A 14699-nucleotide genomic window follows, 5' to 3' on the forward strand; every position below is an offset into this window, starting at 1 on the left:
CAGACTTTTCATTAATAATGTACTGGTTTGCATAGTTATATTATTTTTAATATACAGTAATAAGTTATTCCTTCTCAACTCTGTCACTTTGGAAGGTGATTTGATTTTATTTGTTTTGGTGCATTTCTCCTCAAAAACTGAATTAAAGGACTCATCTTTTCACTTATAGGAAATGATGAATGTTCATGACCATTATCAGAGAATGAAACATGTAATTTCAGCTGACAAATCCAATCCGGAAAAATCCCTCGACTTGATAAAAGATGATTTTTTTGACAATATCAAGAACATAGTTTTGGAGCATCAGCAGTGGCACAAAGACAGAAAGGTTTGTAGCTGTCTGATACGTCACCTTTGCATTTGCATCGTACATGACTGGCTGGACATGGGTGAGGGTGTTGAGAGGCAGCCTTGTTTAGTGGCTACCTCCTGTGAAATAAAGATCTGCAGGGCTTAATTTCCTTAGTTTTAGCTTTACCAGTTATTAGCTAGGTGATGTTATTTAATGTTTTATGTGTAATAATAATATATAATTGCAACTATATAATATATAGTTTAATATCCATTTAATATATATGTATACATTATGTAGTATACATAATTATAGGGAAATAAATAATCTTGGTGTACCATGGATTTAGTACAATCTTTATAATTTAGCATTCTCTGGAGATTGCACACAGACCATCTTTAATCCAAATCCTACACATAACTTTTTTTTTTCTTTACATAGCATTGTTCCTAATGTTTTAAAAACTTGAATTAATTACCAACATTTAAGTATTTGTGGTCTTAAGATTCCAGACATCTGACTTCTCTTAAAGGTGAGAGGTTTGGTTATACCGGTCCTGCTTTGCTGCATGGCAGCGGACAGCTAGACTTCAGGGTGGCTTCTCCCATTGTGACAGAGCGCATGCTCTCTGTTTACCAGTGCTCTACCTGCCTTGGTTTAACTGTTTACAAATCTCATCAATGCATATCTTCCATTTAGTTTTCTGACCCAAATGCTGATGCTAGAGCTGCCCATATTCCATGTTAGTCTTTTCAGCTAAAGAAACTTTACCTCTGAAGGCCAGCCTTGCTAAATTTCCCTTTGAAACCACTTCTCCATCTAATTTTACTAAATACTTCTAGGAAAAGGATAAAAGAAAAAAACAAGTAATTTCTTATTACTTACTGTGTGTTTAATAATGTGTTAATGTTTTCACAAATGCTAGAAAGGCATTTTTACGTGTTATCTTTCATCATTATGTGTTATATATCAGATTTGTTGCTACTTTTGGCTTATATAAAGGATAATGGCTCAAAACTCAATTTTATAAAAGATGAACAAGGAAAGTGATGAGATAACAGCCTTGGGAAGAAGGAAATAATTTGCTTCCTCTATGGACATTTATTTTAATGTTTGACTACTTTGAGTGCTACAAATGGGTTGCACAGATGACCTGGGCACTTACGTAAACATCTTTTGTAGCACTCTTTTAATAACTCATTTTAATGATCATGACTAAGACCTTTGAAAACCTGAAGGAAAGGAGAATAAACCAATTCTCTCGCCACCACATAAATCTGCATATTATCTTTCATTAGTTAGGATTAATTTTTATTGATTTTATAATTCTAATGAAACCTAACCATGATCTTAATATCTGGTGGTGAGCCATGCTTCAGTACTTGTGAAATACTCTTTTAGTTTTTCAGTAATTAAGTAAATGATTTCCATTGTTCTGAAAATAATTTTCAGTTAATTTTTAGTTGGTTTGAATTGTAAATATGTAAATATAACTTACTTTATCTTTTAGAAACCACCCTTAAAACTGAAAGTTAAAGGAGGAGAAGAAAAGAGTGAGAGAAATTCACAACAATCAGAGGTCAGAAAAATTCATTATATGATTGCTTACGAGGCAGAGGTTTGGTTAGCTCCTTTTCATTTTATGTGTGGCTGTGATTCTGTGTATTAACCATAACATCCTGTGGTCAATATTATAATATTAATACATACTTTAGAAAATTCTGTAACATGGGTTCTGTGAAGAGCTAGTCTGTTCTTTCCTGGAAATCTTGTGAAAGACCACATCAGGTATAGACTGGGCATGAGAATGTTCACCGTTTTCAGTGGGAAAGGGGACGGATGGTGGTGGAAGGTGCCCTCAGTCCTTACAGGGGCAGAGGAAGACTGCTGTAATGCTATGTCTTTTCTCCCTGCTTGTCAGTCTTTCGCGTAGTCTGCAGCTTAAGCTACTATTCACTGCTTTCTGCCTTCAAGGTTTTCATCCATCGTAGTGAATGAGGCAAAGAGCCATCTTTGGGCATAGGCAGATGAAGAGGGAGTGGCATAGTCACCAGGGCTCACGGCTTTCTTTCTTATCCTTTTTAAATCTTGAATGAAAACAGTCAGTAGCCATGGGGTTGTTATCATGGCCCCTGTTAGAAAGTAATGCCATGTCTATGTGTCTTTACTTAATATGTGTCCAATAAATGTTAGTTTCTTTTACCCTAACCTTCTGTCTTGAATCTTATTTCTGGTAAAAAAAATACTTAATTATTCGTAATTTTACTTAATGTTTGTGTGTTTTAACTTTTTCCCCTTCCGGTTTGTTTTTACTTCCAGAGATGTGAAAGGGCAGAATCATTAGCGAAAATAAAATCAAAGGCCTTTTCAGTTGTTGCTCAGGTACGTTATTTATTTAATAAGGTAATTTAGAAATTTACTTGATGCTCTTTTAATCACATTTTAATTTTTTCATCAGAGTAACACCTCTGCATAATTTAAAAAATCTAATAATACTATGTAGCTTATACAGTTCAGCAGTCCTGCTCCACCACTTCCTGCCCCTGGACTTTTGATCTCAAAAGGCAGCTATCTTCCCCTTTTTCTCCTTTAGTTATTTTGTCCTGGTATTTACCTGGAATTTTGATCCCATTGTTCTTTATTAATAGTCTTCCAGCTTCTAGTATTCCTAATTATGAAAGGTTTTAGAATTTTATCTTTATCCCCAGAGCTCTGGATTTTCATGATAATGTACCTTGGTGTAGGTCTTTTTTTCCACCAGTGCCCTGGGCTCTTATGATTGACGTCCTTTTGATCTGATAGCCTTCCGTTCTGATGGATTTTTCTATAAATGCTTCTCTGATCGAATTCTTTGCTGCAGTTTTGCTTTTTTTATTTTCTGGAACTTTTATTTTCTTCTTCTTTGTTTTTATCTATTTTCAGAGAGCTTTCTTTATCTTCTGAACTATTATAATGGATTTTTTAAATTTCTGCTGACATTTTTTCATTACTAAGATTTTTTTCTTTTCTCTGAATCTGTTATTAATTAAAAAATGGATTTCTTCTCCCCCCCCCCGTGGTTCAATATGTTTATCTATTTGAGGATGTTAATTACAGTTTTTTGATGTTTCTTCCTTTTCCCCCAGAGTTCTTATTTTTGTTTATTCTGTTCTCTATCTTTCATTTTGGTGACTTTTTGCAAACGTTTGAAGATCTTGAGATCATATTTGCTGCTGCTGCTGCTAAGTCGCTTGAGTCGTGTCTGACTCTGTGCGACCCCACAGATGGCAGCCCACCAGGCTCTCCCGTCCCTGGGATTCTCCAGGCAAGAGCACTGGAGTGGGTTGCCATTTCCTTCTCCAATGCGTGAAAGTGAAAAGTGAAAGGGAAGTCGCTCAGTCGTGTCCGAGATACCCTGGTAGCTCAGTCAGTAAAGAAACTGCCTGCAGGTGCAGGAGACCTGGGTCCAATCCCTGGGTCAGGAAGATCCCCTGGAGAAGGAAATGGCAACCCACTCCAGTATTCTTGCCTGGAAAGCCCCATGGACAGAGGAGCCTGGTGGGTTACAGTCCATGGGGTTGTATGAGTCAGACACAACTTAGTGCCTAAACCACCACCTAGAGATACAGCCTTTTAGTCTCCATGTTTTTCTTAGATCTAGCCATTTTTATCAGAGAGCAAGCTGGGGGAGGAAAGTAGTAAATAAGCCCAGCTGGCAGTGTTTTGGGTGCCTACAGAGAATCCACTGACAAGCTCACCATTCATTCCTTCCAGAGACTTCATTCAACACCCCTGCTTCCAGTAAGAGGCTTTACCCCTTCCTTAGCTTTTCTAGTGCTGTCAAAAGCCTTCAGATGCTCTGGCTTAGCCTCTCCAGAGAGCTCACCTGTTTTGTACAGGAAGAGGTCAGTTGTTCAGCTTTGAGGCTGGAAAATGGGATACTATTCCTTCTGTAGATTTTTCACATATCTACACATTTTTTAATGACCCCAGTTCCTGATCTACTTGAACCAGCTTTCCTTGTTCACCTTTCTTCATTCTAAGTCAGCCATCACTTTTCTGCCTCCAGAATGTGTTGTTTTGTTTACAGCTATATTGTTTCCTATTATGTCCACTTTGTGAGTTCATTCATTTTTATTCCTCTCCTCCACTTTTAGTGGGGTTTCAGGAAGGAGCACTGATAAACTTATGTGCTTCATCTCATATTTTTTCCTGGGATTTTTTTATGAATCTGAAAGTGTCTTTACTTTGTGGGAAACTACTATAATTCTCTGGTTGTTGAAATAAAAAGGAATAAATGAAAAAACTGGAAGTGACTATAGATTAGTTAAGTGTTATCAATTTGCTTTACTGCAGTTTTGAATGAAAGCATCAGGACAATAAATGAATTATTCCAAATTCTTTTAAACCAGAACTATTTCCATATTGCATAGGCAAGTTGTTGTTTAATTTCTTAAGATATTATGAAATACTTTTAAAATTATTAAATAATTAAATTATAATCCCCATAAATTTTTATAAGAATGTGTCATTGCATGGTTGTGTTTTTTTTTAATTATTGAGGTACAATTAACATGTAATGCAAGGTAGCTTTTAAACTGTTGATAATATATGTACCACATAGATGACATTGACTGAAAACTGTGTTAGTTAGAGCTCTGCTTAAACAAGGGAATTTATTGACTGATGTAACTAAAAAGTCCTAGGACTCTACCTCTATTTCTCATCTCTTATATTGCTTTCACTATCTTCAAGTGCTATTCATGACAACTCCAGCCTTCCCAGCTTTTGGTTCAGTGGAAAGGGAGAATTTTCCTTTCTAATAGTTAAACAGATTTCAAAAATTGAGTTACATCAGCTATGGCAGATCACACGCCCTTCCCCTGGTGGCCTTGGGGATGTGAGGCTTATTTTGACTAGATTGGGACCACATGACCATTTGGAGAGCCAGGCATAAAGTAGTTTCACTTGAAATACGTGGTGCTAACAAAGGAAAATAAAATGTTTTTAGAAGAAAAGGAGAATAGGTTGTTAGCTGGGAAAAATATACTTGTCCTTTTAACCTCCACTTCCAACCATGCATCTACAACCGTTTAACCCAATAAGGAAATTTTAACCCAGTTTGAATAGATGATGATGACAGCTGCAGGGACCTCTTCCTGTTATAAAGATAAACGGGTATATACACCTGTGACAAATACTAAGCAAGCAAGTATCCTGGTAAAGTACTTTATGACAAGTATTTCTGTAAATCTTTCCTCATCTTTGTCTATCTGTTTTGTCATTCCCTAAATGACCTGTTGTTCATTTGGCCAGTCATGTCAAACTCTTTGCAACCACGTGTACTGTAGCACCTCAAGCTTCCCTGTCCCTCACCATCTCCTAGAGTTTGCCCAAGTTCATGTTCATTGCATCGGTGATGCCCTCCAGCCATCTCATCCTCTGATGCCCTCTTCTCCTTCTGCCCTCAATATTTCCCAGCATCAGGGACTTTTCCAGTGAGTCGTCTGTTCACATCAGATGACCAAAGGACTGGAGCTTCATCTTCATCATCAGTCCTTCTGGTGAATATTCAGGGTTGATCTCCCTTAAGATTGACTGGTTTGATCTCCTTGCTGTCCAGGGGATTCTCAGGAGTCTTCTCCAGCACCACAGTTCAAAGACATCAATTCTTTGGTGTCCTGCCTTCTTTATGGTCCAGCTCTCACAACCATACATGACCACTGGGAAGACCACAGCCTTGACTGTATGGACCTTTGTTGGCAGAGTAATGTCTCTGCTTTTCAACACACTGTCTAGGTCTGCCATCACTTTCCTGCCAAGAAGCAATCATCTTCTGATTTCGTGGCTGTAGTCATGGTCCGCAATGACTTTGGAACCCAAGAAGAGGGAGTCTGTCACTCCTTCCACTTTTTCCCCTTCTGTTTGCCATGCAGTAATGTTTTGCCATTCCCTAAATGACGTATTGTTGGATTCATTTTGTGATTCATTGTGATTAATTAGATTTCTAACTGTTTAGGCATCGAAGTCAAGAAGGCACCGTCAGGTCAAAGTTGACGTTTCTGATTCTGAATCCGGCCAAGTACAAACCAAAACAACTAGGAAAAGAAAAAACAAAGAAACGTTGAAACCAGCAGGAAAGAAAGTGTCTTCCAGAGACAGAGGTACCTTTTGAGAACCTTAAAAAGGGAGAATGGGTCTTACGTACTGTCTTCCCTCACCATGTTTTCTTGATTAAAAAGCATTAGATACTTGTTTAAGAACCTTGTGAGATTAATATTAGAAATAAATTGTCTTAGATTCTTGGAATCTTACAACTGAAAGGAACCCTAGAAGTCATAAAATTGGTCGTTTCATAGATGATAAAATTTAGGCCCATACAGATTAAATAACTTGTCCAAGTGATATGGTTAGTTATAGAATCAGTTTAGAATTATCCATATTATACTTCATTAGTAATTTTTGTGTGTGAATCAAACTTACATGTAGAATAAGTTATGATAAGTAGCACATTCTATAAACCATATTTTCCACTAGCTGTACTAACTAAGCTGTACCTGCTTTTCTTTTGAAATAGCTTATCTATAAAGTTAACTTTGCTGTTTGTTTTCTAAAAACATGAATTCATGTACTCAAGTAGTTTAATTTTTGAGCACTGCACAAATATATTCACCATACATAAAGCTGGAATCTGATTAGCAGGCTCAAGGGAAAAAAAGTATTAGAAACATACTAAATATTTAGTGCCTGATATAAGAAGCACACAGAAAGCCACTGCAGCAGTATATGAAGATATGTTAATAGCCTTTTCGGAGAAGGCGATGGCAACCCACTCCAGTACTCTTGCCTGGAAAATCCCATGGACGGAGGGGCCTGGTGGGCTGCAGTCCATGGGGTCACTAAGAGTCAGACACGACTGAGCGACTTCACTTTCACTTTTCACTTTCATGCATTGGAGAAGGAAATGGCAACCCACTCCAGTGTTCTTGCCTGGAGAATCCCAGGGACGAGGGAGCCCGGTGGGCTGCCGTCTCTGGGGTCACACAGAGTTGGACACGACTGAAGCGACTTAGCATAATAGCCTTTTAGCGTGTTTTTTTTCCTATATTGAGATAGTAGAGGGAGAATTACAGTTTAGTACCTTTAATATAGTCCAGATATGATAAGTTCCATCAATTAATGCATGAAGTGCTTTGAGAATTCAGAGGCAGAGATACTACATTTGTTAAGGATAATTAAGAAATACTTCCGAAGGAGAATTTTTTTTTAGTTTTCTTTACAGGACTAGCATGTATTGTGAAGAAAGCTGTTAGGCCAGTCTCATAAGTATTAATGGAAAAATTCTAAGTTACATGTATCAAAATAATCTAAGATACAGAACAGCTTTACTGTGTACATTCATTCTATGATGCAGGGATGGTGCAGTTAGGAATCTATGAATATGATTTGCTGTGTAAATAGGTTAAAGGGGAAAATGTGAATTCATTTTAATAGTTACCCAAGAAAACATTTGATTAAGTCTAGTATCCATCTTGATTTTAAAAAATAGTCTCTAGCTGTTGGGAGTCAACAGACTTCTGTAAGGGGCCAGATAGTAAATATTTTAGAGCTAAGTGGAACTTTCATACATTTTTTGTGAGAATTCAGAATGGTAACTCCTAGATCTATACTCTGGAAGACTGTCAGTTTCTCATAAAGTTAAACATATACTGACCATGAAAAACTGTCAGTTTCTCATAAAGTTAAACATATACTGACCATATAACAGCAATCCCACTCCTTGATATTTATGCAAGAGAAATAAAAACTTACATTCACACAAAAATTTGTATATCTAAGTTTATTGCTGCTGCTGCTAAGTCGCTTCAGTCGTGTCCAACTCTGTGCAACTCCATAGACGGCAGCCCATCAGGCTCCGCCGTCCCTGGGATTCTCCAGGCAAGAACACTGGAGTGGGTTGCCATTTCCTTCTCCAACGCATGAAAGTGAAAAGTGAAAATGAAGTCACTCAGTCGTGTCCGACTCCAAGCGACCCCATGGACTGCAGCCTACCAGGCTCCTCCATCCATGGGATTTTCCTGGCCTTCTCTGAAGTTTATAGCAGTTTCATTCAAATTACAAAAGATTGCAACCAGCCTAAATGTTTTCAGCTGGATATTATGTAAACAATTATGATATACCATACAGTTGAACACTATTCAGGAATAAAAGAACTATTGACACATCTAATAACACAGATAAATCTCAGTGTACTGTACTAGGTGAAAGAAGTGAGACACAAGAAAAGCTATATACAATATGGCTCCATTTATAAGATATTCTGGAAAAGGTGAATCTACAGGGACATAAAAACAATTGTTGATTTCTCGGAACTGGGGGTGGAGAGAACTGATGATTGCAAAAGGGCACGAAGGAAATTTTTGGTGTGATGATCTATTCTGTAGTTTGATTGCAGTGGTGCTTGCATGACTGCATTTATCTAAACTCCTAGATCTGTACTACCTTAAAAATGGTGAATTTTATTATGTATCAATTCAAATCAAAGCAGAGGACATGAGGTAAAGATGAATTCATTTGATTATACTTAAAAAATTAACTTTTGGTAGATTTGATTGCTTTTTGTAAGGTATCAGCAAAGATACTTAGTTTTAGAAGCCTGCACAGGCAGTTTTTATTAATAGTTGATCTTATTTCATTTAAGTGCAGCAGAGAGGTCAAGCTACTTTCTTAAACATCGGGAAAACAATTTTTTTTTTTTTGGAGAGAATGCTTCTTTATTTCAGAAAAACACATCAATTTTCAGATCAAAACAATTAGTTTCTTGGTTTTTCTTTCTCTCAATCAGCCTTCAAAGAGACCACACCAAAGGAAAGTCCATTTTAGGCAAATTAAGCTTTAGGATGCATACCTAGTAGATCTCACTGAAACCTCACCAAAATAAAATTTAAAAACAGTTTTGTACATAAGCTATTCAAGATTTGTCCAGTACTAGCTGCTGGAAAACACAGTGAGATGGCACTTTTATTAGAGACAGCAGCTTCAGACCCAGAAAAGTGGGAAGAGATAGTTAGATCAGTGGCAAAACATAATATTCTTTCCTTTCAGGAAAATAGTTTTTTTTATGCAGTTGAAGAGCAAAGAAGGAGCCAAATGCAAGCTGCTGCTGCTGCTAAGTTGCTTCAGTCGCGTCTGACTCTGTGCGATCCCATAGACGGCAGCCCACCAGGCTCCCCTGTCCCTGGGATTCTCCAGGCAAGAACACTGGAGTGGGTTGCCATTTCCTTCTCCAACGCATGAAAGTGAAAAGTGAAAGTGAAGTCGCTCAGTCGTATCCGACTCTTAGTGACCCCATGGACTGCAGCCTACCAGGCTCCTCGGTCCATGGGATTTTCCAGGCAAGAGTACTGGAGTCAGGTGCCGTTGCCTTCTCCGCAAATGCAAGCTAGGAAAGAAATTAAATGAAAGTTCCTTTTCATCTGAAACGTTTGACACATGTAATTTGTGAAAGATCACTTCCTTCACTAGTCATATTTTGTTTTACTTTATGTAGTTACCTAAAACATTTTCATAAACTCTGAAATTAACTTTTAAAGATGGCTGAGATTTGTTATTGAATTTACCTAGGTGTATTAGGGAGGATTTAACCCATCAGAAAGAAAGTACAGTAAAATGTGATCTGAATTAAGATCTTTAATTATAACTCAACTATTCCAGCTACTATTATAGCTCAGAAGGTACTGTAAATACTTTGAAGCAGAGGTAATTTGTTATTCTTCACCTTAATAAATATTCAAGTGCTTACTAAAAAGATTCTCTTTAATCAAAAAGTTCATTAAAGTAGAAAAGTATTTTTGATTTCTAGGGATTTGTCCAAGTGACAAAAACAGGACATTCATTACAGGATTATTTGAAATGGCAAAGATTGTTAACAACTCAAATGTATAACATTGAAAAATTGTGTACATGAAATTTTTGTCCATATAAAGGAATACTTTGCTGTTCCTAAAAAGCTGGAGAAAGTTTTCTGTATACTGACATGAAAATATGTCCAAAATATATTGATACATTGCTTAGTGAAAATGTTTTTTTAAAGACAAGTATGATTCATTTCTTAATAAATACATATATAGACACAAAGCTACTATAATATAAAATAGATAAACAACAAGGTCCTGCTGTATAGCACGGGAAAGCATATTCAATATCTTATAATAAACTATAATAGAAAAGAACCTGAAAAAGAGTAATATGTGTAATCAACTAATCAAGGCTTCCCTGATGGCTCAGATGGTAAAGAATCTGTCTGCAATGTAGGAGACTCGGGTTTGATCCCTGGGTCAGGGAGATCCCCTAGAAAAGAGAATGGCTACCTACTCCAGTATTCTTGTCTAGAGAATTCCATGGACACAGGAGCCTATCAGGCTGTGTAGTCCATGGGGTAGCAAAGAGTTGGACACGACTGAGCGACAACACTATACACACACACACATATATATACACACACATATGTATGTATAAACTAAATCACTTTTTTGTACACTAGAAACTACATTGTAAGTGAACTATAATAAAAAAATATGTAGACAGAAGTTTTATTTATATATATATATATATCTTTGAAGAAACTAGATGCATATAACAGAGGTTAATTCTCAGGGATGGGATCATGGAAATGTCTAAGTCCATAAATTTCCATAATGTTTGACTTTTAGATGGTAACCATGTTTAGTAATCAGGAAAAATCCAAAGATTAAAAAGCAAACAAATATAAAATAATTCCTTAGACTACGACAAGATTGACATGAAAAAAGGCAAGGTGGGTGGAAGTACAGGATACGAAGGTTCCATTTTATGTGGATTGTGACTGCTGTATTGAAGAGTTACTGTTAATATAGAAAGATATGTTGAGAATTGGATTGTGACCAGGCCTGAAGTGTGGAACCAAGAAATTTGGACTTCATTTAGTAGGCAGAAGGGAGTCTTGTGAGACTGCTGAGCAAGCAAGTGGTATGACCAGTTTTCTTTGAAGATCAGTCTGGCAGTAGTATGGTAGTTAGGTGGGAACAAACTGAAAATAGGAGCTCTAAGTAAAAGGCTGTTGAGGAGCAATGAGGATCTGGCCAGGTTGTAGGAATTAGACAAGTAGACTGACAATTAGGAGAGCCAGTGGCTATCTGCAGGTAACCACATACAGAGGCTGGTGGAGAGAGATGAGACAGGGACGCTTACAGCCTCAGCAACTGGGGGAATGTTGGTGACTTTAACAGACTAAGGGTCACAGGATGAAGATTTCATTTGGGGGAAGAACTTGCCACAATCTGCCTTTCCAGGCTCAATTCTTGTAAAGGGTGTCTAATGCATAAATAAGTGCTCATGTATGTTGATTGGATTTACCCACTTTGTATTACTTAAGCTATACCTGTTCACCATTCCTAGAACATAACATGCAGGCTTCTGGAAGAACATCAGTTAATAGTAATGGTGATACATGATGGTGAAGATGATAACAACTGTTGCTTATGTAACACTCTTCCTTTTTAATTTTTTTAAAATTTTAATTAATTTTTTTAACACCAAAAACATTTTGTATTGGGGTATAGCCAAATTAACAGTGTTGTAATAGTTTCAGGTGAACCATGAGGGACTCAGCCGAACATGTACATGTATCCATTCTCCCCCAAACTCCACCTCCCATCCAGCCTGGCACATAAAATTGAGCAGAGTTCCATGTGCTATACAATAGGTTTTTGTTGGTTATCATTTTACATATAGCGGTGTAACACTTATTTTCTGCTGAACTTTTTTCCCACGTCCAAGGTCACCTAACTAATACTTAAAGCTGAGACTTGAGTGGCAGTCTGCTTGAATCAAAGCCTGAGTCCTTAACTCCATACTTGTTCTCTCTCACGTAATTGGAAATGTGGCTCTGGAGCTCAGATTAGACATGCACTTAAGTAATTGTCGTATTCTAGCTGCATGTCCTGTAATCATATGTGTTGAGATGGAGCAATAATCTTTGACTTATAATTGCATCCCATAATTGTGATGAGCTTGGAGCAGAGGAAAACTATCAACCTAACACCCCCTAGGAAGTTAGCTTTGTGGATAACTGAGGTTAATGATTTAAATGTCAAAATTTACTTTTTAAACAGTTAATTATTCTGGTTGATACCTTTCTAAAGCATACTACATGTATATGGTTCTTGTTTTCTACAATGTGCATTTATCATTTTTACATGTATTTTATGCTCTCCTATTGTCTTGAACAGTGTATCCTGAACATAATTTAGTATTCACTTTATGATTCAGGGTTTTCATCATGAGCATATTCTTTTTACTGGATTTTGTAATATAGTAATCCTATCAGATACCTCAAGTTGATCATTATACTATGGCTTCGGGACGCAGGACTGTCCTTGTTTTTCTGGCACATTTGTTGTGGTAGGTGTCTTTATGTTCTCAGTGTGCAAACATAGCAGTTTTTTGCCCTTTTGCTGCTTCTTTAACTAGTGGGTTTTAAGAAGCAGGTTGGCCGTTCATTTCAGTTTTATGTAAAATAATTAGGTTTTGGATAAAGGCCTGAGGAACGTATCGTGAGCTTTTATAGCTTTTATTTAATATGTTGACTCTGAGATAAACATCTGGAAGTTTTGTGTGTTCACTTCTTGGTTCCTAGCTGCATAACTGGATGAAGCATTTTATTTTGTTTTTAAGAGCTTTTGGAGAACATTGCCTTTCTTTTTTAAACTTATTCCTTTAATGCAGAAATGATACCTAAAATGTAGTTAATCATCATGTGACTAGATGAAGGTTTTCTTGCACAGCTGACAGTTTTAAACTCAGAAATCCTTCCCTTGACATTGTTGAATAGATTCCCTTAGGTTATAAATGTGGGTTTGAAAAAATCATTAATAGTTGATATGGATGGACATGGCGCAAGATTGTTAAGAGGAGTATTAGTAATTTGGGATAGATTGTACTGATTATAATCTTGGCTGGAAGAAGCACAAGTTGGAATCAAGATTGCCGGGAGAAATATCAGTAACCTCAGATATGCAGATGACACCACCCTTCTGGCAGAAAGTGAAGAGGAATTAAAAAGCCTCTTGATGAAAGTGAAAGTGGAGAGTGAAAAAGTTGGCTGAAAGCTAACATTCAGAAAACAAAGATCATGGCATCTGGTCCCATCACTTCATGGGAAATAAATGGGGAAACAGTGGAAACAGTGTCAGACTTTACTTTTCTGGGCTCCAAAATCACTGCAGATGGTGATTGCAGCCATGAAATTAGAAGATGCTTACTCCTTGGAAGGAAAGTTATGACCAACCTAGATAGCATATTGAAAAGCAGAGACATTACTTTGCCAGCAAAGGTCCGTCTAGTCAAGGCTATGGTTTTTTCACTGGTCATGTATGGATGTAAGAGTTGGACTGTGAAGAAAGCTGAGCATCGAAGAATTGATGCTTTTGAACTGTGGTGTTGGAGAAGACTCTTGAGAGTCCCTTGGACTGCAAGGAGATCCAACCAGTCCATCCTAAAGGAGATCAGTCCTGGGTGTTCTTTGGAAGGACTGATGCTAAAGTTGAAACTCCAATACTTGGACCACCTCATGTGAAGAGTTGACTCATTGGAAAAGACTGATGCTGGGAGGGATTGGGGGCAGGAGGAGAAGGGGACAACAGAGGATGAGATGGCTGGATGGCATCACTGACTCAGTGGACATGGGTTTGAGTGAACTCTGGGAGTTGGTGATGGACAGGAAGGCCTGGCGTGCTGCAATTCATGGGGTCACAAAGAGTCGGACATGACTGAGCGACTGAACTGAACTGAGAGCAATCTCTTCATTCCATAAAATCTGCATCGCATTAAGATGCCAGCATATGTGTGTTCAGAGCAGAAAGCTTAAACTCATTTTCATTGAATTTGTTGCCTTCTGTACTGGCAGGTACTTAGTAACATATATACTCTGTGAAATACTGTGTTATAAAATACTTGAATCCATATTTGATTATTCGTGGTTAATTGAGGCCCTCCTCTCTGCCAGGCACTTTTCTAAGTGCTGGGGATACATCAACCTAAACAAACCAGAATCTGTCCTTGTGAAGTTTACATTCTAGTGGGAAGAGGCAGGCTATAAAGAGACAAATTACTACAGATAACAGGTGGAATAAGTGTTGTGGAGAAGAATCAGGAAGCATAAGAAATAAAGAGTGACTGTGTCAAGGGATTGCCATGAACAGAAAATGATATGCTGAATGAGACCTGATACGACAATGGTATTTGATAATTTGATGAGGATATTTCTTCCGGCAATAGAAGGTTGCTATAGAAGACCTCCAATCTTAACTGTGTTTCTGAAGTTTGTGCACATTTTCCTTCACTGTAATGTGATCTTACAATTGTTTGTTAAGTTAGTGAATAATGATCC

The 14699-nt window shown here is 37.4% G+C and overlaps 1 protein-coding gene across 1 annotated transcript in view; it reads left to right on the plus strand.

Moving 5' to 3' along the window:
• The window catches only part of SNAPC1 (small nuclear RNA activating complex polypeptide 1), a 29597-nt gene that overhangs the window by 10523 nt on the left and 4375 nt on the right, over positions 1–14699 (plus strand). Inside the window, exons 5-8 of the mRNA NM_001101244.2 lie at positions 170–328; positions 1803–1871; positions 2612–2674; positions 6291–6435. Coding sequence (NP_001094714.1) covers positions 170–328; positions 1803–1871; positions 2612–2674; positions 6291–6435 — 436 coding nt within the window. The remainder of the gene's footprint in view (positions 1–169; positions 329–1802; positions 1872–2611; positions 2675–6290; positions 6436–14699) is intronic.

The sequence above is a fragment of the Bos taurus genome, chromosome 10 (assembly GCF_002263795.3).
Source record: "Bos taurus isolate L1 Dominette 01449 registration number 42190680 breed Hereford chromosome 10, ARS-UCD2.0, whole genome shotgun sequence".
NCBI lineage: Eukaryota > Metazoa > Chordata > Mammalia > Artiodactyla > Bovidae > Bos > Bos taurus.